Below are 25,443 nucleotides of genomic sequence, written 5' to 3'. Positions count from 1 at the left end.
TGGTGATAATACAAAGCTGCTGGCAGTGCAAATTGTGAGATGATGCTGGGAGGTGTCAAGAGATCATGGACATACAAAGTGTAAGGTAAGGAAATACATTGGTCAAAAAAATAGAAAACCAGAGTATTTTTGTTAAAAGGCTTTTGTGTTTAGCGGGATCTGGGTGTCCTTGTGCTCAATGATATAATAATAACCTATGTGACAGAGTATTTAAAGGTGGTTTGGGAGGAATTGTTGTGAGCAGCTTGCACACACACATTTTAAAACACAGAATTTTTGCTGGACTTTTGCAGAATGCTTTTTGCAGGAGGCAACAAAGTATCGACAACAGCTGGCCTGGGAGAGCATGTGATCTTTGCAGGTAGAGGAGAAGAGTTTTGCTGTCAGAGAGGGAGGGTGTTGAACAGAGAGAGAAAAGACAGAAATCAGTTCCAAAAGGAAGCTGGCAAACTTTGGAAGGCTGCCTGGTCAAAGGAGGAGATTGGCAGTCTGAAAGGTGACCTGAAAGAAAGAGGATCATCTGGAGAACACTGAAGGGGGCAAGTTTTGTCAGCAAGACTGATTGAGAAGGAATTAGTTACAGATGTCCTGGAATAGGAATCTCTCTCTGAAAACCAGCAAACACCCTCCTGAGTGGTAACCATTTTCCTGTTAAGCACCAAAGACTGGTGAACTTTGTTATTGCTAACTCTGTGTACAGTACAAGAATTGCCTGCAACCAGTGAGATTGGACTGTGATCCAAAGAACTTTTCTAATCTTAAATATACATTACATACACCTGCACTTAGTGTTAGAGGGGGGATTAAGTAGTTAGGTAGGTTAAGTAATAAGTTAAAGTTTAATTCTGTTTTCTTGTTCAAATATAATTAAAAACTACTTTTGTTTAAGTAACCCTGTGTTGTGGTGCATATTTATTGCTGCTGGTCTTTGGGGTCCTCTGGACTCCGTAACACTTACATGTTCAGAGCTGGTCTCCTTACTTATAATAACATATTAATGCTTGCAAGAAATGTTCACAAGATTCATTCCTGGCTTTCCTTGTGAAAAGAGATTATGTAGGCTGGAACTAAAAAGAATGGGTGATGATATCAGTGAAACTTACAAAATTCTACAGGACTTTATAGAGTCAATGCAACTTTGGTTCCCACAGCTGAGTTTTTCAGATCCAGGGGTCACAACCTCAGGGTACAGAGAAGATGCAAGTATCATGTTTCCCACGGCTGAGGTTTACAAATCTGATGTCTTGGTCTTGGGATACAGGAAAAACCATTCAGGACTGAGATGAGAGGATCGGGTGGCATGGTTGGCATAGCAGTTAGTGCAACACCTTTACAGCACCATTGATGGGACCGGACATGGGCTCGAATCCTGTGCTGTCTGCTAGGAGTTCTACTCATGTCTGTGTGGGTTTTCTCTGGGGGTTCTGGTTTCCTTCCACCCTTCAAAATGTACCAGGGATGTACATTAATGGGGCGTAAATTGGGCGGCAAGGACTTGTAGGGCTAAATTGGCCTTTTAAAGTGCTGAACCAGAGATTCTAGATTCCTCAGAGATTTTTCCAAAGATGCTATAGATGCTCAGTCACTGATCTGTAGATTTCTGGATATTAAGGAAATCATGGCATGTGGGGTTTGTGGATTAAACCAATGGTGAGCTAAAAGATCTGCCATGGTTTAACTGAATGAAGCAGATGCAATATGAATTACTGAGATTTTTTTGGGAGAGGTAATCATGTTTCTTTTAAGCAGATATCATGGGGAGTCCACCATAAGTTTTGCAAAAGTTAAAACCACAATGATCAAAAAATGCAACATGCCTGTTAATCCATATGTGGATGATAGACCACTGCTAGAAGCATTGAATTACAATGTATAAACAAAAAAAAATTTATCAAGGCAGATTATCAGAAATTTAAGATCACAGACAGATCTAATATCCATGCATAATACTTTACTTTGGATACTTTACTCAATGTTAAATCTAGCTTTGTTAGGAATCATAATATAGGCTTCACTATTATCAATATTATCTGCCTTTTGGCTATGCATTATAATTCCTGTTCTAGGAGCCGTAGGTGATGCCAGTAGAGGACCCATGATTCGGAGCCGAACAGGAGTGTGGGTATGACAACGGCTCTGTATACGCTTACCTTTGTAAGGTTTTTCAGTTGGTTGTTTTTCCAGACTCTTTTGTGTAGTCTTCCAAAGGCGCTATTTGCCTTGGCGAGTCTTTTGTCTATCTCGTTGTCGATCCTTGCGTCCAATGAAATGGTGCAGCCGAGATAAGTAAACTGGTTGACCGTTTTGAGTTTTGTGTGCCCGATGGAGATGTGGGGGGGCTGGTAGTCATGGTGGGGAGCTGGCTGATGGAGGACCTCAGTTTTCTTCAGGCTGACTTCCAGGCCAAACATTTTGGCAGTTTCCGCAAAACAGGACGTCAAGCGCTGAAGACCACCAGCGTTGTCTCCGCTCCATCCTCAACATTCATTGGAGCGACTTCATCCCTAACATCGAAGTACTCGAGATGGCAGAGGCCGACAGCATCGAATCCACGCTGCTGAAGATCCAACTGCGCTGGGTAGGTCACGTCTCCAGAATGGAGGACCATCGCCTTCCCAAGATCGTGTTATATGGCGAGCTCTCCACTGGCCACCGTGACAGAGGTGCACCAAAGAAGAGGTATAAGGACTGCCTAAAGAAAGCTCTTGGTGCCTGCCACATTGACCACCGCCAGTGGGCTGATAACGCCTCAAACCGTGCATCTTGGCGCCTCACATTTCGGCAGGCAGCAACCTCCTTTGAAGAAGACCGCAGAGCCCACCTCACTGACAAAAGACAAAGGAGGAAAAACCCAACACCCAACCCCAACCAACCAATTTTCCCCTGCAACCGCTGCAACCGTGTCTGCCTGTCCCACATCGGACTTGTCAGCCACAAACGAGCCTGCAGCTGACGTGGACATTTACCCCTCCATAAATCTTCGTCTGCGAAGCCAAGCCAAAGATAATTCCTGTTGCTAATTTAAGGATGGCCTAACACATTCACGCAGCTTGTTCTCCAGTTGCCCACTGCCAGTTTATTTAAAAGAATCATATGGACTGCTCCGACATTCATTACAATAGGGGAAGAATGGCTGCAAGGCAGTGCAGCATTAGCAAATTTAGATTTTACATATTATTTATGCGTGAATCAATAATGTTATTAATTATTTTAGGTTTTAATTTTGGTTTTGATTGTCTTATGTTATTTAAAAATATTTATTTTTGACCAAGTCAGGAGCATAGCTCCTGTCAACATTTTCATCCTTTTTGTTCTAGATTTGTAAGGGTTAATAAGACCTCAGCTAAATATGAAGCTACAGCAAAAGAATTACATTGAAAATGCAAAATTGTACTCATCCAGTTGATTACACTTTAAGAACAATAAAATTATACTTTTTAATTTAAGACAAAGATTCAAACAATTATCAAGAAAAAAAATGAAAATAAAATGACCCTCACTTAACCATTGCCATATTTAATTTTATTCCAATTAGCTGGTACTACCAAAGCCAATGTTATAAAAGGTTACTTTTTCACAGACCATTCAATTCAGAGACCGATCTGACACAACTTGCTGTTTTCCAGTGAGCAGCAGGATCTAACCTGTCACCAAAAGAGGTAAAGACAGATGCTCATCCTGTATACTGTGCAACAATATGCCATCATACATGCAGTTCAATTTTCAGTTGTGACATTTGTTTTTTTAAAACATTTATCAGGAAATATTTTGTATTTGGTGCATTTTGAGAAGGACAAAAAGTTCCAGATGAAATATTTTGCTTTGGAGTACAGATGGTTAACATGAAAAACATTTGATTATTCAAGTAAAATCAGATTCTTTCAATGGAAAACAAGGGAGAAAAATTCCATGGTAAGAAATGAGTAATAAGGCCTTAGATTCACTCCTCAAAGATGGTTGCAATAATTCAATACAGCATTAGAACTGGCATTTAGCCTAGATCCTTTGCCCAAAAGGATTAAAATTTTGTAGATTCTGGCATGGAGAAGGTTTTGGGCTGTGAATCTATAACAATATGAGGTATAATTTAGAATCAGGTTTATTGTCACAAACATGTGTCATGAAATTTATTGTTTTGTGGAAGCAGCATGGTGTAGAACAAGGTACTAAAATTACAATAACATAAATACAAGATTTAAAAAGTACTGCAAAAAAAAAGGTCAGGTGGGATCCACAAGTTCACTGTCCGTTCAAAAATCTCACAGCGTAAGAGATAAAGCTATTTTTGAAACAGTGAGTGTGTATCTCCAGACTCCTGAACCTCTTGCCTGATGGAAGTAATGAGAAAAGGGGATGACCTGGGTGGTGAGGGTCCTTGGTAACAGATGCTGATTTCTTGAGGCACCACCTCTTAAAGATGTCATTAATGGAGTGAAGAGTAATGTCCTGGCCGAGTTTACAACCCTCTGTAGCCTATTCCTATCCTGTGGATTGGCACCTCCATACCAGTATTGCAACCAATTAGAATGCTCTCCACCTGCAGAAATTTTCGACTCTTTGGTGACATAGCAAATATCCTCAAATTCATAACGAAATGCAGCTGCTGGCATGCCTTCTTTATAATTGCACAGATATGATAGTCCCAGGATAGGTCTTCAGAGATGTTGACACTCACGAATCTCCACTGCTGACCTCTGGATTAGAATTGGTTTGTTAACCTTGCTTTCCTTTCCAGAAGTCCATAATCAATTCCTTTGTTTTACTGATGTTGATTGCAAGGCTATTGTTGTGACACCACACAATTAGCTGATTTATCTCACTCCTGTACACCTCACTGTCATCTGTGATTCTGCCAACAGCCGTGTCATCGTTAAATTCGTAAATGGCATTTGAATTGTGCTTAGCCATACAGTCATGGGTGGAGAGAGTAGAGCAGTGGGCTAAACATGTGTCCTTGAGGTGCACCCATGTTGGTTGTCAGTTATGATATGTTGATACCAATCCACACTGACTGTTGTCTTTTAATGAGGAAATTAAGGTTCCGGTTGCAGAGGTAAAAATTAAGGTCCCATTATTGTCACATAATACTACATTTAGAATGTAATGTACATGAAATTCTTTTAACTTTTATCTATCATAAGGCAGTCAGAGTTATCACTTGTCCAGCATCCCTCATAAGGATTTTGAAGTTTGCTAAACAGTTACTGAGGGCATGATGATGAAAGCTGAGCTATAATCGATGAAAATCAGCCTGATGTAGGCACTGATGTGTCCAGATGATCCAGGGTTGAGTAGAGAGCCAGTGGGATTGCATCTGTGGAAGGATTGTGGCAGTAGGCAAATTGGAATGGGTCCATTGCTCAAGTACAAGTTAATTTTGGCATTTTATTAGAGTAGATGTGAGTGCTATTGAGCAACAGAAACATGATTGGAAAATAACAAAAAAAAACCCCATCTTTTCCAAAGACATACTGGTCTAAAGGCACTCTTTGTTTCATGTTTGAAATCATAGAAACATCTACCAATTCTTGAATGCCTTTTGAAGAAGGTGATCTAGTAACTTTTAAACACTTTTGAACATAATACAGGGGGGCGTGGCCTGGTGGCGTAGGTGGGAGGTGTGAGAAGACTCCTCTCCCAACAGAATTGTTAAAAATCCAACAATAAAAAACTTTTCAGATAGTAAAAAGTATTAAAAAAGTTATAAGAAGTATTACCAAAACCATTGACAGTCAAAATGAGAAAAAAAACTAAAGCACAGACTGTGAAGAAAACAATTCAGAAACAACTAGCAAGTATGGAAGAAGTGAGGCCTACCTTTGAATCAGAGCCTGGCCACTCGACTCCAATCAACCCAAGACCTCAGCGACAGCAGCCACATAGGGTGCAGCTGACTCCAGAGCCGACTCCCCAGAGCACTGGGGAAGATGGCGCAGGAGGAACAAATGCGCATATGCGGGACTGCGTGCATGCATGCTATGCAGAGTACATTCCACCCTGCGGGGGAGGGGGGCTGCTCTCTCCCGATACAGTGACCCTGGATCGTTGAGAGAGGGGGCCAAAACCCGTGGAAAAGTGGTGCTGTTGTCTAGCTCTACGAAGGAGGATAAAGGAGACATCGGTGGAGGAGTTGAAGAGGAAGATATTTTCCTGGCTACAGAAGAGGAGGAAATAGTAATACATCAGGATAGGGCTACATCTAAACAATCAGAAGGAACTCAGATTGATTATTTAACTAACAGATTGAAGCTGTGTCCAAACAAATGAGTCAAGGTTTTTTGTCAATGAAACTGCAATTTCTTAGTGTAAAAGAAGAAATTTCAACTATGAAAGCTGGTGTGGTAAAATATGCAAAAGTAATGGATAAGGTGCAGGATAAAGTTAAGAAGATTGAGGATGGACTTTATGATCGTCGCGATGAGGCGGAACAATATAAAGAAAAAAATGAACATGATGGAGAATTCTTTTACTGGCTGCAAAATTCAAAGAAATTATTTAATAAAGAAGATTGACACTTTAGAGAATCGAAGCCGTAGAAATAATGTTAAATTGTTGGACTTCCAGAAGATTTTGAAGATACTGATTCAGTATAATTTTTTTCAAAACTGGATCCCTGATGTTTTGGAAAGAAATATTTTCCGAATGGTTTGGAATCGGATAGAGCTTATCAAGCGATCAGGAAAAAACCCTTTCCTGATCAGTTGCCGTGTTCTATTTTAATTAGATGCCTATGTTACCAAGATAAAGAAATTATTCTGCATTTAGCAGTTCAAAATGCATCAGGGTCCTTTGGTGGTTAAGAATAGTAGAGTTTTCTTCTATGCAAATGTAAGCCAAGTTATTATTAAATGCCGTAAAGAGTTTAATCCAGCTAAAGCAGTTATATTGAAGGAAGGTTACAAGTTTTCCTTTAGAAATCCAGTAGTGTTAAAAGTTTTTTATGGAGACTATCAAACTCAGTTTTTTAGTGATGAAGCCAAGGCTCTGGTATTTGCTAATTCTTCGCCAGACAACAAATATTTTTCTAGTTAAATAGAGAATATTTTTCTCCACAGCTGCAATCAGTTCATGAAGGGTGTACAAAAAGAGGAATGTCGTAAATCAGCTGAAATTGACATTGATGATGACCAAGTCAATGGAGGAAGCTTACATTACCTGAACTGTCTAAATTACTGTTTTTCAGTATTGTTCTGTTTGGGGAGAGATGGTTTTTTTTTTACTTCTTTCTGAAGTTGTTGGCCACTTTGTGGCATTAGTCACTTCCCACACAGTAGAGGGAGGTAATACTGTGGTATAGTATTTTTTTTTTGTTTGGGGGGGGGGGAATTTATGGTTTTTTTTGGGTTTTTCTTTTTATTTACTAAGGAGATGAAGATTGTATTTCAGTTAATCATGCATTGGGGTTCCGCTACACCAGGCAAGGAGGTTTTAAGATATAAATAAATAAGACGTCTAATTTCCAATTTACAACATTTAATGTTAACAGGCTCAATAACCCAATTAAAAGGAAATGAGAATTGGCTTATATTAAAAAAAAACCTGAAAGTAGACATTCCTTTTTTACAAGAAACTCATTTTACTGAAAAAGAACACCAGAAATTAAAAAGAGACTGGGTTGGTCAAGTTATCGCTACTTCTTTTGATTCTAAAGCAAGAGGTGTTGCCATTTTGATTAATAAGAAATTGTCATTTAAATTGGAATCTGTTAATGAATCATTTGGAAGACTTTTAATTGTAAATTGTAAAATTTTCTTGGAATTTTGAACATATCAATATTTATGTGCCTAATGTGGAATGATGAAAAATTTATACAAGACTTCTCTTAATTTGTCACAGGCATACAAAAAAGTTATGATTGGAGGTGATTTTAATTGTTGTTTGGATTTAATATTAGACAAATCTCCAAAAACAGGAACTAGAACTAAAATAGCAAAAAAAAAGTATTAACTTTAATGAAAGAAATGAATTTGATTGATATATAGTGGAAATTAAATCCTACTAAAGAAAAAGATTTTTCTTTTTATTCATTTTAATATGACTCTTATTCTAGAATAGACTTACTTTTCTTATCTGAACAATTACAAGGTCAGGTAATATCTACTGAATATAAAACTAGAATTTTATCAGATCATTCTCTTTTATTAATAACATACACAAGTTCAGAAAAAGTGGACACTATATATCGGTGAAGATTTAATTCTTTATTATTAAAAAATGTTGAGAAAATAAATACAAATTCTGTTGTTATGTATGCTCTCACACAATTAAGACTCATGGAACTGATGCTTTCTCATCCTTTACTTCTCTTAGGCTAACCTGGCTGCTGACACACAGGGTTTTATATATGGAAGGGTGACATTGTGACGTGGGTGTCATGATGTTCACCAGAGGGCAGGCTTATACCCAACATTCTGACCTCCCCCCCATCCCCCACCGTGCAGTAAATGCTAACTGGACGCCTTCGAACTAATATGATTACATTGGGCCCAGGACTACAAGTGAAAATTAGAATACATCTCATGAGTAATTATAAAAGGGAAAATATTTAATAATAATCAGGGCACATAGTCCTTAAAACGTTTAGGCGGTCTTCTTTCTCTTTTCGACCGCCTCGGCTTGGTTTGCTTTGCTGGTCTTTGCTCAGGACTTGTAGTGGGGCCGGCAGTCGAGTCAGCGGTGACTGCCCGCCTTCGCTGCCCTTCGGCAGTGACTGAGGAAATGCTGTTTTTTGCAATTGGAGTCCTAGATCTGGATGAACCGTGGACAGCCTGCTCCACAGGTTGTGCCCAAACATTAGTTCTGCTGGGGTGTGTTTTGTGGTTAAATGTGGTGTGTTTTTGTACCCCATATAGGAAATCTGTGATTTTTGTGCGTCCAGGAGGCATTTAGAGGTTTCATGGTTTTCATTGCTTTTTTGAACGTTTATACAAAACGTTCTGCCTCCCCATTAGTACTTGGGTGACAGGGTACGGTCAAAATATGTCTGATATTGTTGTCGGCATAAATTTTTAAAAATGTTCTGATCTAAATTGAAGCCCATTGTCCATAACTAATTCATGAGGCAATCTGTAAGTGGCAAAGATAGCTCATAGACAGTCAATCATGGGATCTGCTTTGGTGTTTTTCAGCTGTGAAACTACTGGCCATTTGGAGTGTGCGTCCACAGCTTCTAGGAAAGTCTCACCCATGAATGGTCCAGCGAAGTCTATATGAATCCGATGCCAGGGTTTGGATGCCCATTACCATGGGTTAGCTTTGGCTTGCGACATTTTTGGCTGCATTGACTGACATTCTCTTACTGGTTACTGGTGTTTCAATGCCTCTGTCTATGGAGGGCCACCATCTGGGCTAGTGCCTTCATTCGTACCATTCCTAGATGGTTGTGGTGTAGTTCTGATAACATGGTAGTTTGCCATTTGGGTGAAATAATTGTACGGGTACCCCATAGTAAACATCCTTCTTTGACTGATAGTTCATGCCGGCATGTGTGGTAAGATCTTCTGAGATTACTTCATATTCGGGCCACCCATTAAGGGTGAAGTATATGTTGCCTCTTTTTGGGTTTCCTTTCCAATGATTTGGGCTGTAATGGACAGTTGTTGAAGTTGTTCTTGGTTGACGGCTGCTGCCTCTACTGTCCATTTAATAATTTCTTCTCCTTGTTCTGTCTCGGGTGATGAGGCATCTGCATGACTGTTGAGGCTCCTGGTTTACGTTTTATATCATAGTTATACACCACTAGTAGCATGGCCCATCATTGAATTCTGGCTGCAGCTAATACTGGCCGACCTTTGTGTGGCCCCAGGATTAAACTCAGAGGCTTGTTGTCTGTGATCAGGGTGAATTTTTTTCTGTAAAGATATTGGTGGAATTTTTTTTACACCAAAAATGATTGCCAATCCTTCTTTTTCTAGTTGGGAGTAATTGCGTTTGCTTATGGTTAATGCTTGCGGTTAATGCTTGCGAAGCATACGCTACTGGTTGCTCACCTTTTTCTGTGATTTGGAATTAAGTTTAAATAAATTTCAAATAGCACTCTTGAGATTAGCATTAGCAGAAACGAGAAAATGTATTGCGATTACTTGGAAAAATGATTTAGAATTGAGAGGAGTCACGTGATGGAGTAGTGGCCGGACGGTGAACTCCAGCCCTCTCCAGAAAAGTCGGGAAAAACAAGAGAAAATACAAAGGCACAGAAATACAAGTTAAAGAAAAGTGAGTATAAAGGTGGAAAGAAGATGGAGACAAAAGGAGAAAAATCAAAATCAACGGAAAGAAGAGAGGAAGAGAAGACAACGGAGGAAAAAGGTGAAGGCCTTACCTGTCCGAAGAGGCCCGCTGTGGAGAGAAGACCCCACTACCTCAGGTCGGTAGAAAGAGAACTACAACAATGGCTCACAGAGCCGAGTAAAAGTGCGCAACCGCGCATGCGCGAGGAGTCGCGCATGCGCGATGCGCATACAAAAAAACACACCGACGGGAGGGGGGACCAGCTGGGGAGTCGATCTCCACAGCCGGCAACGACAGCTGCAGAACACCTGCAGCAAGAAGAGACCACAGAAGACAATAGAAACAAGAAAGAAGAGGAGGAAAGGGCAGCAAAGAAACAACAGATGGTCAACCTAGAGGAAGAAGAAGAGGAAGAGGAAGAGTACAGGGAAATAGAAGAAGAAAAGATAGGCAAGGTAAAGGAGGTACTTGCTCTTGTTAGAGGATACATGGAGTCATTTAAAGAATGGCAAACACAGGAATTCAATGATTTAAGAAGAAGAATAAACAACACAGAAAAGAAAATAAATAAAATGGATATGACCTTAACAGAAATGGGGAAAAAAATGGACAAGATGGAAGAACGGGCAATAGCAGCAGAAATGGAGGTAGAAGACTTAAAAAAGAAATTGGAGGAATCTAATAAAAAAACTAAAGAGACACAAGAATTACTAGCCCAAAAAATAGATATAATGGAAAATCATAACAGAAGAAATAACATAAAGATAGTGGGCCTTAAGGAAGATGTAGAAGGCAAGAATATGAGGGAGTTTATAAAAGAATGGATCCCTAAGGCCCTAGGATGTCCAGAACTACAGCAAGAAATGGAAATAGAAAGGGCACATAGAGCATTGGCCCCTAAACCACAACCACAACAAAAACCAAGATCTATTGTAGTAAAATTCCTAAGATATACTACAAGAGAAAAGGTACTGGAGAAGACAATGGAAAAAGTAAGAGAGGGCAACAAACCACTGGAGTATAAAGGGCAAAAAATCTTCATTTATCCAGATATAAGCTTTGAACTCCTAAAGAAGAGAAAAGAGTTCAATGCAGCAAAAGCGATTTTATGGAAGAAAGGATATAAATTTACACTGAAGCATCCTGCGGTATTGAAAATATTTATTCCAGGACAACAAAACAGACTATTCTCGGATCCAGAAGAAGCACGAAAATTTGCAGAACAATTACAAAAATAGACTGAGGGATGAAGACGGGTAATGAGAGCAAAAATTATCACGATTGATATGTATGTGGGTAAAGACAAAAATAGACTGAGGGATGAAGACGGGTAAGGAGGGTAAAAATGACCACGATTGATATGTATGCGGGTAAAGAGGTATAAGAGTGAATAGAGACAATGGGCATATGTGAAAGTATCTGTAATTAGAGGAAAACATAGAAAGTATAGACAAGAATTAATAAGGGAAGGTAATGGAATAGAGAGAATAAGGAGGGAACTAAAAGAGTGACCTTTGTGACATATAAAAAACGAAATCTTTTCTGGGGGGGGCTGGGTGGGGGGAAAAGAGCGGTCACTGCAAAATCAGTTGACGCTTGCGAGTGGATTCGCAAATCCAAATGGAGAGGGGAGATGTGGTTGTCCGACAAGGGATAAAGGGCAACTCAGGAGGGGAAGGGGAGATTGGGGATAAAGAAGATAGAAATAGGAGAATAAGGAAAATGTTGGATGTTGTAGGAATGTTGTCTGGTAAAGAGTTGAAAATAAGAAAACAGAAATGGAAAAGGAGGAAAGGTAATGATGGAAAAACGGAAAGAGAAGATAAACAAAATATAAAATGGCTACGCTGAACTATATGACTCTAAATATTAATGGAATACATAACCAAATTAAAAGGAAGAAACTACTAAATTTACTGAAAAAGGAAAAAATAGATATAGCATTTGTCCAAGAAACACATTTAACTGAATTGGAGCACAAGAAATTAAAGAGAGATTGGGTAGGACATGTAACAGCAGCATCGTATAATTCAAAAGCAAGAGGAGTGGCTATATTAATTAGCAAAAATGTGCCATTTAAAATAGAAGAGGAAATAATAGATCCAGCAGGGAGATATGTTATGATAAAATGTCAGATATATTCAGAGCTTTGGAATCTACTTAATATATATTCACCTAACGAAGAAGATCAAAAGTTTATGCAAGATATCTTTTTGAAGGTAGCTAATACGCAAGGGAACATACTAATAGGAGGGGATTTCAATCTGAATTTGGATCCAAATATGGATAAAACGGGGAAAAAAATTAACAGGAAGAACAAAGTAACCAAATTTATAATTAAATCAATGCAAGAAATGAAACTTGTGGACATATGGAGGAAACAAAACCCAAAAGAAAAGGAATACTCATACTACTCGACTAGACATAAAACATACTCAAGGATAGACCTATTCCTGTTATCAGCCCACATTCAAGGGAGAGTTAGGAAAACGGAATATAAAGCTAGACTATTATCGGACCACTCACCCCTGTTATTGGCAATAGAGCTAGAGGACATCCCTCCAAGAATGTATAGATGGAGATTAAACCCCATGCTACTTAAAAGACAGGATTTTAGAGAATTTATTGAAAAACAATTAAAAATGTACTTTGAAGTAAATACGGAATCAGTGGAAGATAAGTTTATACTATGGGACGCAATGAAAGCATTCATTAGAGGGCAAATAATAAGTTATGCAACCAAGATGAAGAAGGACTATAATCAGGAAACAGAGCAGTTGGAAAGGGAAATAATAAACATAGAAAAAAAATTAGCAATAAAGGAAGATACAACCAAAAGAAGAGAATTGGCGGATAAAAAAATAAAATATGAAACATTACAAACATATAAGGTGGAGAAGAATATAATGAAGACAAAACAGAAATATTATGAACTAGGGGAAAAAACACACAAAATCCTAGCATGGCAGCTTAAGACAGAGCAAACTAAGAAAATGGTATTGGCAACAAGGAAAAAAGACAAACAAATTACATATAATCCAAAAGAAATTAAGGAAAACTTCAGAGAATTCTATGAACAATTATACCGAACCGAAAACGAAGGGAAAGAAGGGAAAATAGATGAATTTTTGACTAAAATTGAACTACCAAAACTACAAATAGAGGAACAAAATAAATTAACAGAACCATTTGGAACAGTAGAAATACAAGAGATAATAAAAAATTTACCAAATAATAAGACACCAGGAGAGGATGGACTCCCAATAGAATTCTACAAAACATTTAAAGACCTAATAATACCGCCCCTCCTGGATGTAATCAACCAGATTGATGAGACACAAAACTTACCAGATTCATGTAAAACAGCAATAATTACAGTGATACTAAAACAAGGGAAAGATCCACTCTCACCAGCGTCATATAGACCAATATCTTTGCTAAACACAGATTATAAGATAATAGCTAAACTATTAGCGAACAGATTAGCAGAACAGGTACCGAAAATGGTAAATTTAGACCAAACTGGATTTATCAAAAAAAGACGCACAACAGACAATATTTGTAAATTTATTAACTTAATTCATGCAGTAGAAGGAAATAAAGCACCGGCAGTAGCAGTTGCTTTAGACGCAGAGAAGGCCTTCGACAGAGTAGAATGGAATTACTTGTTCAAAGTATTGCAAAAATTCAGTTTACCGGAGAAGTATATTAATTGGATTAAAGCATTATATAAGGGACCGTTAGCGAAAGTGACAGTAAATGGACATGTATCAAAGCAATTTAACTTAAGCAGGTCAACGCGGCAGGGATGCCCACTATCACCATTATTGTTTGCGCTAGCTATAGAACCACTAGCAGAATCGATAAGAAGAGATAATAATATAAAAGGAATAAAAATAAAAGACAGGGAATATAAAATCAGTCTGTTTGCGGATGATGTGATAGTGTACTTAACAGAACCAGAACTATCAATAAAAGAACTATATAAGAAATTGAAGGAATATGGAGAAGTGTCGGGATACAAGATAAACGTAAATAAAAGTGAAGCAATGCCTATGAATAACGCGGATTTCTCAAAATTTAAGGAGGAATCCCCATTCAGATGGCAAACGCAGGCAATAAGATACCTAGGTGTGCAAATAAACAAAAATCTAGGCCAATTATATAAACTCAATTACAATCCACTAATGAAAAAATTACAGGAATATTTAGAGCATTGGAAAGAGCTACCACTAACACTGATAGGAAGGATAAACTGTATTAAAATGAACATTTTTCCAAGGATACTATACTTATTTCAGGCATTGCCAATACAACTGACAGAAAAATTCTTCAAAGAGTTAAAGAAAATAATAAGGAGATTTTTATGGAGAGGGGGGAAACCGAGGATAGCACTAGACAAATTAACAGAATGGTATAAACAAGGAGGCTTACAATTGCCAAACTTCAAAAATTATTATAGAGCCGCACAATTAAGGTACCTATCAGATTTTTATCAAACAAGGGAAAAACCAGACTGGACGAGACTAGAATTAGATAAAATAGGGGAAAAGATACCTGAACACATATTATATAAATGGGACGAAAAATTGGTACAACATAGAACTTCTCCAGTATTACACCATCTCCTCAATATATGGAAGAAGATTCATGTAGAAAGAAATAAAATAAATTACCAAATACCAAAACTAATATTGACGCAAAATAAGCTACTCCCTTTTACAATAGACAACCTTGCCTTTAGAAAATGGGAAAAAAAAGGGATTAAAAGAATAGAAAATTGTTTTTCAGGAAGTAGATTCTTATCCTTTGAACAAATGAGAGATAAGTACAATATAACGGGAGATACAGCGCTGGCATATTACCAACTGAGATCCTACTTGAAAGATAAATTAGGAAGCAACTTGAGTTTACCAGAGGGAAGTAACCTTGAATATGTGATTACAGATACAATGTTAATCAAAAGATTTATAAAAAATATGTATATTAAACTGCAAGAAAAGGAGAATGAGGAAACAAATGGTAAAACTAAACAAAAATGGGAACAAGATTTAAATATAAAGATAAAAAAGGAAACATGGGAGAAGTTATGCTCTGGAACGATGAGAAATACAATAAATACGAGGCTGCATATGATACAATATAATTGGTTACACAGACTATACATTACACCGCAAAAGTTAAATAAATGGGACCCAACAGTATCTGATAGATGTTTTCGATGTAAAAAAGAAAGGGGAACAACAATTCATGCAATCTGGACATGTGAGAGAGTAGAAAAATTTTGGGATGATCTCAATCAGATATTAAATAAAATAACAGAAAACAATATACCAAAGAATCCAGAGATCTTTCTCCTAAGTAACATAAAAAATAAAGAATTTGGAATTGACTTGGAGGATGCACAAAAAAGATTTGTTAAGATAGCCCTAGCTGTAGCAAAAAAATGTATTATGTCAACCTGGAAATTGGAAGATAATTTGAAAATACAACAATGGTATATAGAAATGAATAAATGTATTCCATTAGAAAAAATAACATATAGTTTAAGAAATAATATTGAAATATTCGAACAAGTATGGGAGCCTTACATTAAATACAATAGCGAAAACCTACCGGGAACAAACATTACCTAAGTTGATGGAAGGAGAAGAGAAGAAAAGAATGGACTCAGTAGAATTTCTGGTGTATTTTTGTTGAATGACAACATTGTCTAACTGAATTAATGCAACCTAGATTGTATAACTAAAATGGATGAGAGGGGGGGGGGATGGGGGGGTGGCTTGGGAGGAGGGAGGGGGGAGGGAGAAAAAGTCACTGTAAATGTGTGGAAAAGAAAAAGTGTATATCATGGCTATTGTGATTTATGGTGTGAAAAATAAAAAATTAAAAAAAAAAAAAAAAAAAAAAAAAAAAAAAAAAAAAAAATGATTTAGAATTGAATTTACATAGATGGCATACAGAATTGAGATCTTGTGTACCATTGGAAAAAAAAATAATTTAATCTACTAGATAATTATCTTTTTTTTAAATTGGAAAGTTTGGAGCCCTTATTTGGACGGCATGCGTTTATAATTTTCAATACTTCAGCCTTGTTGTGGTGGAAGCACCTCAGTTCACAGTAATTGTCTATGTTATTGTCATTTACATCTTTTTTTCTCTTTTTATTTTTTTTTGTTTTTTTGGGGGGTAGATAGATGGAAGTTTAGGGGTGGAATCAGGTAAGGGGTTACATTGATTAAAGGATGGGATAGTAAGGTTTTTGTTTCTTTATGGATTATGCACCATGTATATTTACTAACATTATTTATTATGTACTACTAGTTTTATTAACTGTATGTATTATGGTTTTAAAATTTTAAATAAAATATTCAAAAAAAAGAACATAATAGATTTCCCCATAAAAATTCTGAATACTGAAAAAGATCCAAAAACTAAACTTTTTTGCATGCCAACATGACATCACAAGTCGGAGGAAACGATTGAAAAAGTAATTGAGGAGAATTACTAGAGTTTTGTAAGCAGAGATCAAGTTGTTATTTGGTAAGTATTAAACATTATTTCATGCTCACATAGCCTGCTGTTGTTTTTTTGTTGTTGTTGTTTAACTGCTTAAAGCACACATGTCATACTCAGGCCCGCGGGCCAAATTTGGCCCGTGATATAATTACATTTGGCCCGCAAGATCATATCAAATATGTATTAGAGCTGGCCCGCTGGCCGCTGCGCCAGTATAGCGCACGCACAGCGAATACTACAAATCCCAGAATGCTTTGCAAATGTGTTGGCGCCGGCCCGTCAGCCCGCTAATCGCCCCCACCTCCTCTCTTTACTTTCATTAGCATCTGCGACCTGTCGCCGAACTCACATGTAATAAACCCCTTACGAAAAATGGCCAAATGAAAGACAGAAAACAGGACCTTTCAAGACAGGTGGGAGGCAGACTATATGTTCATCATTTTAAAAGACAAACCTGTTTGTCATTGAAGCAAGTTGTTAAGTTTTTGACTTGTTTGCTTGTGAAAAAAAAACATTTAAAATGAGCTTAAAGGCTATAGAGAAATATTATTTATTGAATATTTTATTTCTCATTTGTTAATGCTTCTTCTGGAAAGAGTTTAACCAAAACTATTATTAAACAATTATTTTAATAAGAAAAAGTTTAACATTACATATGTTGAAAGAAGAGAAAACAGACAGATGTTGTTGAAAATTATCAATAAATATTTAGTTTGGCCCACGACTTAGTCCAAGTTTTTAATTTTGGCCCTCTGAGAATTTGAGTTTGACACCCCTGGCTTAAAGCTTAAAGCCATTGTTCTGATAACTGAAAAAACATCCAGTCCCAAGTGTTTCCGATGCAGGGAAACATAATGTAGTAACTAAAACAGTAATTCTACACTGATGACCCGGATCTGAAAAGTGCCTAGGGTACAGTCTTTTGCTTCTCACAGATATATTAAGGAGGATCACACATCATAATTAAACTAGCCATGATCTATAGCTATACAGATTAGATCTAAACTTTGCTGAAAAGTATGGCAAAGATGGCTGGTTGGGAACATGCAATCAGCAATTTGTGTATTGGAGTTCATCCTCTAGCCTATTAATGGAACAGTAGAAAGTATAATATAAATTTAATTATATTACATCTAAACCAGATAAAAGTTATTGATATTAGATAAAAACATTGCTACAGGCCCAAACATGGACAAATTGCAATTTAATCAGTGAAAACATTTAATAATTCTTGATTGCAGGTTATGGAGCACAAATGTCATCACATTGTAGTGAAAAATATATTTAATATATCATATAGAGTGCTGGAGATATAAATAAGCCATACTTATTGAATGTTTTAATTCTAAAATTATTTCTTTTAGGCAAATATTGAAACTTTTTCTTGCAATTTATCCATTAAAGTTGCAAATTTAAACATTAAAGTTGACTATAACTGTCCTATTTACACAATGTTCTTGATTGAATCTGGCCTACTACACAATAACATCTTGCACATACAAACATATATACCATAGACATGTATAAAACTGACAACAATTATTACATTATTTGTATTGTCTTGCAGCCGACAATATCTGGGCTCCCTTTGGTTCATTCAAAATCTCAGGCTGTAACTGAAGTCTGTATAAGTGCTAGCACATTGTTACCACTTGTGTTAACATATTGTGAATTTATTTATTCATTAATGCAGATTGCTAAAATATTCTTGAGAAGGGTTACTGCAATTTGGAGGCATCATCAAACAAAAAAAACTGATTGAAGTTCCACCATGATTTTGTTGTAATGGAATCACCTGAGTATCTTGTTCAGAAGACATGCTGGTGTCAGTTTAGTTGGAGTTTTTTTTCCATAATGCATCATTCGTAAAAACTAAAGAACAAAAAGGAAAATAAGAGTAAAATAAAAGAACTTCATAAACATTTACATCAGATGACCTAAAACAATATCTATTTGGTTTCTACCTTTACCATAGGTTATTCGTATTTTCAAAGAGAGTTTGGGTCAAAGTTAAATTTTTATAAATATTTTCTTTCACACCCCAAATAAGATAATTTTAAAAAAAATATGCAATTGTATCCTTGAAGCACATTTTGCAAAATCTTACTGGCTTCTGTCAAGTGCAGATGAATATTTCCAGGAATGCTTAAAAATGCTTCATAAGGGGGTTTGAAGGTAAAATACAGCAAATAACAAAAGCAGATATCAGTACAGGTGAAGCTCAGTTAAAAAAAATAATTATGGATTAAAGAGCTCCTGAATAAATGAGAAAAGGGAGATAAAGTATATAGTTTCTATCACTCTCCTCTGACCAGTACATTAATGTATTCCTGCAGTCTAGAACATTTTTTCCTCTCTGTTAATCTCATGAGCAATTTTGTTATCAACTCTAAACTTCTTAAGACTTCTCTTTAACTCCAAATCATTGCTATTTACTAGAAAATGTAAGGGATCTAACATGACGCTACAGAATTCCTGCACTAAATTTCCCATTGATCATTATTATCCTTTGCTTTAATTTTTCTTACTCTTTATATCTAACATTTCAGCCTTTCTCTTTAAGATTAATGTCCATACGCACCCCCTACTTTGCAAATGCAGACAGAAAATATCCAAAAAGATCCATACCTATGTTTTTCACCTCCCTTGTCTCTGACACCCCTAAATTTTCTTCTGCAATCCTTTCTCTTAGTGTAGTTATAATTTTAGGGTTTATAACATCATCATTGAGATACAGCTTATTTATAAAATAACATACTTAAACTATTTACATGCTGTGATTTTATGTTGCTGGTGCAAACTAACTTTTATTTTCTTTATTGCTTTTTCCCTGAGACAATTTTCTTCAATAAAGACATTTATTGAACAACTATAAATCCAACTCAGTAACTGCTGGGGTGGATACCAGCACTGCCAGAGCTGCTGTAATGGCAGCGCTGCCACTGGTGCACCCCCAGAGCATGGAGCGGAGACACAGTGCTGCATGACAGAGTCCTAGGGCTCAACGGCTGAAGGGTCACACAAACTGCAAGCTATTAGCAACTTGCGGTCAAAGGACTGACAAAGGATGAGGGCTACTGGAGAAACTTTTCAAGATTCTTTTATTGTCACGTATAGTACAGATCATATATTACACAAAATTGCCTTCTGCCTGTCATAAGGAGAACCAAGAGTCGCAATCAGTGTTGCTTGGCAACACACAGTAAGGGAGAAAGAGAAGCAAAAGAGAGTTCCTTCGGAGTCACTGTGTGTCCGTAGATTCCTCCTCCCCCTCCCCCTCCCACCTCGTGCTCCTGCAGCCTCTGCAGTCGCATAGACTCATGTTTGAATCATCTGCAACCCAAGTTTTAGATCAGTGATTCTCGACCTTTTTCTTTCCACTCACATATCACTTTAAGTATTCTCTATGCCATAGGTGCTCTGTGATTAGTAAGGGATTGCTTAAGGTGGTATGTGGGTGGAAAAAGATAGAGAACCACTTCTCCAGAACCAAACTTTGAGCATGATCAGGAAGCCTTCAGCACTTGAGGCCCTTCAGGGGCCTTTCTTGCCTTTAGCATCTTCTCGAATCCTGGCTCTGGTTCCCAAGAGCCAGTCTCCAGTAGCTTGCAGGTCACCCGGCCGCATTGTCACCCGCAGCCTGTGTGGGTCCTTCAGTTCCTCACTTGTTCATTGCAGTGATCACCATCCTGTAGAATTATTTCCTCTGCTTCTCCTTCTGACCGGGAAAGGTGAGGGGAGGGGGAAGCGCACCAGTTCGCTGCTCCCTGGAATCTATAATCCCTCATTACCACTGCTGAGCACAACTGCTGTCATCTTGCGCAGAAAATCCTTCATGGTTGCAGGATTTTGCTTACAAATACCGTCAACTCCTTTAACAGCCCTGTACAGAGCCACTGGTGGATGAACCCTTGGAGCAGCACTGTGTCTCACTCTCCTGGGTCTGCACCAGCCATTACTTTTTTTTTAACAGGAAACAAAGGTTGAAGTATATCATGTATATTATTTTTTAAATGTATTAAATAAAAGGAACCTTTAAACCTTATGCTTTTTGTGTCTTCTGATTTGATGTTAAATTAACTTTTGGACTGATTGCTTCTGATCTTGAACTCAAAGAAAGGTGTGTTTCTTTGTCAGATTTACTTGGATTGAGTATTTTACTTCCTGAGATTCTATTCAGACACCACTACAGCATTGAGTGGTTCCTTCCTAGACCTTGGTCTTCTCCAGCAAAAATTATACACTTGAATTCTTTTGTCATCAATTTCAATCAAAACTTTCTTGGTTCCTACCTCTTGCATGAAACAAGCATAGAAAATGAATGTGCTAATTTTGCTTGAATTTGTATTCTTTCTGATGATTGTCATAGTATATTTAAGTCAAGTGCTTCTTTTCAACTGCAGAAACAATTGATTGAAAAATTCTCAATGTTTTCAATTTCATCAGGAATACTTGCAATAGTTGGTGGACTTAATGTACGCTCCAGCAAAATGAATTCAAGCAATATTTCCTGTTGAATTTTGATTCTATCCAACAATTTTTCTACCATTGGGGATACTGTGATATTTGGAAGGGAGGTGGGGGCAGTATTCTCTGATGTATGATGCCCTAGGCTAACTTACTTCTGGGGCGTCAAAAGGAGAAGATTGGAAATAACACCTTGTCCTATTGGGGAAAAAAAACACCTCTGTAGGTACAGTACTCAATCCTTTTGCATCCACATCTATGGAGCAGGACCTAAAACTGAATGCTTCCTTAGGAAGATTGCAAGTTCAACTTCCATTCCAAAGGCATCAGATCTCAGGAAAAGGTAACAATCCAAATGTTATGAGAAGATAATATCCTCCCTAGAGAAAGATGGAGATCAAAAAGGGAAAAAAAAAGAGCTGCATTCTTTAAGCCAAAGAGGCAGCTGATAGAGGCTTGAAGTGATACACATGAACATAAATATTATTTATAGAAAAAGAGAAAAAAAAAGTAATGACAAATATCATTCTTGTGTGATTGAATGTATACTTGGCTAATTATCTCAGAACCCAAAGGCTTTTAGCCATTGATATAATTAAAATTCAAAAGTCTTGTTTTAAGTACTCGCATTCCTTCCATTAGCATTACTGTGTACATGTAATTATGCTCAAGAAACCTACATTATACTGCTCTCCAACAATCATCTCATAAAAACTATAACATTGGATTATAGCATTTTAAAAGTACAGATATAAATGATGTACCTGAAGAAAGGATTCTTTAAGTCTAGCAGGTTCCCAGATTTGAAGCCTGTTTGGTCCACCATAGCCATAATGTGAATGTCGTAACTTTGCCTGAAATTTGAACACAAAAGAAAGCCCAAGTAAAACAAACATCTTTTTTGGTTAAACAGTTAGGGAACTGAACTTTATTACAGTTAGGATATTGGTCATAATATATAACTAGAGAGCAAAAAGGTCTAGTATCTTTGGACACAATGCACATTGATTCATATCTACATTATAAAATAATGCAGTAAAAAGACCAACAGTACTCCATGTAAACAACTTCATTCTTCTCATGACAATGCAGTTGAGAAGATTGATGCTACATCCTTTGCAAATAACTTTTCATTATTCAAGAAAGATCTACATTCTTGTCATGTACAAGTGCCCAAAAAGTCTTCTTCAATACTCTTTCATGCTTGGCAGGTAGTGCAAATAAGCTCTTTTATTCATTTTCCTAAGGTTGATCCAATGACTCTCTGGTCACATCTCTTGGCTGATAGGTAACACAATAAGGTTCTTGAAGATGATGTAATTGTTAAACCCATTCATTAGAATTTTGTGGAAATTGATGATTTTGCATTACAACTTCAATGGAATATTTTAATTTGAGTTATCAGAGCTATGTCTTGGCCATTGACATGGTTACCAGCAAACCAATCCTTAACTGGATGCTAAATCTGGAAAGGAAAAGAGGGAGAAAAAGATGGCACAGAGGCAGTGGGAGGTATACAAGGTGCAAATGAATGGAGCAATCAAAATGTATGGGATCAGGTAATGTGGCAGGAGTCATTAGTAAACAGGGAAAACGGTATGGGAGTGGATTGCCAACTGAGGATTTGGGGTTTACTTTCCCACCTATGAGAGGCAGTTTATGGATCGTTATGACTGCCTAAAGGTGTATTAGACCAAGAAGTAAACAGTACAACCCCACCATCTCCCAATCCCAGCCTGAGAGTGAAGGTCAACAAAGTACCCCAATCCTGTGAACCAGCTCTGAACATCGCTCTGTTTACTCTTGGAACACACTGAAGAGTGATGGTAGAGGAAGGATAGCAACCAATTCTTCACAGAAGCCACAAGGCAACAAAGTATAAAATGCCTTAAAAATAATGTTTGTGTAGTTTAAACTGTAACCTTTCTGTAATTTTATCTATATTCTGCACAATTCAGCGATTTTATGTACTTCACTGAACCCCAGCATGTGCAAATGTTCTTGTTTTCTTTCCATAATTCAGCTGCAATGTTTTAACGTTAGTCATGGAATTTAGATAGGGCTTTAATTGGTTTTGGTTATAGATGTTGTGATTAGTAAGCATTTAAATTATCCAAGTACTCACGATAAGGTGGTACTACAAGAACTCACCAATCACTATGATTAGAGCACCTAAGTACTGTTATAATTCTCAGTTATGAGGTTAACAAAAACACGTTAGCTAATTATCTAGTTTCCACTTCAGATATTTTTTTTCAAAAAAACACTAATTGGAAGATTCTCCTGCCTCAATCAGGAACCCTGACCCACTTGATATTATCACTCTAGTTTTTATCTTTCAACACAGAGTTGTGGCTAGGTGCCTCCAACATACCAAGAAAAATTTCAAGCAATGCTCCTGAAGCAACAACAGACAAGGCTGAAACACCCAGCTGACCCAGGCAGCATTTGGAAAGAGTTAATAGGCCCTTTCAGGTGGACTCTCTGCCTTGAGGCTGGCGACAGGAGCAGATTTAAAACTGCGAACGCACCTTTCAGGTGGCAGCCCTAAAAGGCTGCTGGAGCATTAACTGGTCCACCTGAAAGGGCTATTCATATCCAGAGGCACCTTGTAGCACCTCTGGATCTGATGGAGGCGGGGTGACTGGTGCCGCAGCACCACTCATCATAAATCTACGGTATATCAATGGCCATCTCTCCTATTCATAATCCCCCACGCAGTTGGATCCGCTCTGTTTCCCACAACAGTTCCAGCTGCATGGGAGATTATAGGTAGGGACTGCCATTGCTATGCCACGTTTTAAGGCAGAGAGCAGCCCTGGTATAGGAGCGGCCAGCTGGGCTATGACAGTTGCACCACCTGCCCCTGTCCTGTTGTCTCCCGACACCCGCCGCTACCCTGACGTCCCCCGATGTCCACCCCTGCCCCGACATCACCCGACAGCCTCCCCTGCCCCAATGTCACCCGATGGCCCTCGCTGACCTCCCCTCTCCAGTGGGGCGGGGGGGGGGGCTGTCAGACAGTGAGGAGTTGGGTTGCACCCCCGCCAGCCATTTACAATGGCTTCACATTCAGGTGTGTAAGCAGAGCGCCGCGCTCCGCCAATTATCCCTCCCGGCGGAGGGTTGGCGTCAGTGCCTCAGAGGCACCCTGCCGCATTCAGGTGAGTATGTCTTTAGCCGCAAGGGGAGAGATTATGTGGGTTTACAAGGGGGTGTTCAGGCCACCTGAAAGGGCCTAAGGTTTCAGGTCAAAGACCTTATTCAGCTTCTGAACTTTTATTCATAACATGTAAACATGTCATTGCTTTGAGCAATTCATTCCGGAAAGCAAATTTTTACAAAATTATACAAATATTGATAAGGAACTCAACATTCAAGGAAAATAATTACTTTCTTGGGCGTATTATTAATAAATTTACACATTATATTTGCTTTAAAGGAATAATGAAAAAGTACAACGCTGTAGCTTTTTACATAATTGGACATGTTAACCCCTTTGTTATTTGGCAACATTTCAAAGTTCTTGCATTTTCAGTGTAACAATGTTCTTCGGAGGATAAATAATAATGGAAGAGTTTGTTGACCAGGTGTAATGGTCAGTGGCAATGATTGAACTATGGTCTCAAAAAAATATCCAATGAAACAAATCACAAGATGATAACTGCCCTCAACAGTACTGAGCAGAAGGTGCTAGCAAATATCTTTGTGCATTAACGTACAAATACACTGGCTAATTTTTTTTGTTTGATGAAGAGAATGTAAAGACACAAGACATAAGAGCAGAAATAGGTTGTTCAGCCCAGTGAGTCTGCCCCACCATTTAATCATGAGCTGATCCATTTTTTTCCACTCAGCGCCACTGCTGCTGCTCGGCCTTCTTGCCATAAGCTTTGATGCTCTGGTTAATCAAGATCCTATCAATCTCTCCCTTAAATACACCCAATGACTTATTCTCCACAACTGCCTATGGCAGCAAATTACACAAATATACTGCCCTCTGGTTATAGGTGTGCCTCAGGGATCTACATCAATGATCCAGATGATAATGTTATAAATGGGATCAGAAATTTTGCAGTTAACACTAAGATTGGAAGAGTTGTGGACAATGAAGAAGGTTTCAAAGCTTGCAGAGGGAACTGGACCAGCTGGAAAAATGAGTTGAAAAATGGCAGACAAAATTTAATGGAGACAAGTATGAGGTGTTGCATTTTGGAAGGACATACA

At 37.8% G+C, this 25,443-nt stretch overlaps 1 protein-coding gene and 1 long non-coding RNA gene across 2 annotated transcripts in view; one reads left to right on the top strand and one right to left on the bottom strand.

Annotated features, from left to right (window-relative positions):
* The window catches only part of LOC138758476 (uncharacterized), a 58,637-nt gene that overhangs the window by 11,385 nt on the left and 21,809 nt on the right, over positions 1-25,443 (top strand). The gene's annotated exons all lie outside the window — the stretch shown is intronic.
* The window catches only part of carm1l (coactivator-associated arginine methyltransferase 1, like), a 102,162-nt gene continuing 94,002 nt past the window's right edge, over positions 17,284-25,443 (bottom strand). The window contains exons 12-13 of the mRNA XM_069927428.1: positions 21,981-22,070; positions 17,284-18,621 (exon numbers count right to left, since the gene is read on the bottom strand). Of these exons, the coding sequence (XP_069783529.1) occupies positions 18,609-18,621; positions 21,981-22,070 (103 nt within the window). The 3' untranslated portion in view covers positions 17,284-18,608. The remainder of the gene's footprint in view (positions 18,622-21,980; positions 22,071-25,443) is intronic.

This window comes from Narcine bancroftii, chromosome 1 (assembly GCF_036971445.1).
Source record: "Narcine bancroftii isolate sNarBan1 chromosome 1, sNarBan1.hap1, whole genome shotgun sequence".
Taxonomy (NCBI): Eukaryota; Metazoa; Chordata; class Chondrichthyes; order Torpediniformes; family Narcinidae; genus Narcine; species Narcine bancroftii.
This window is presented reverse-complemented; position numbering and strand designations above follow the sequence as displayed.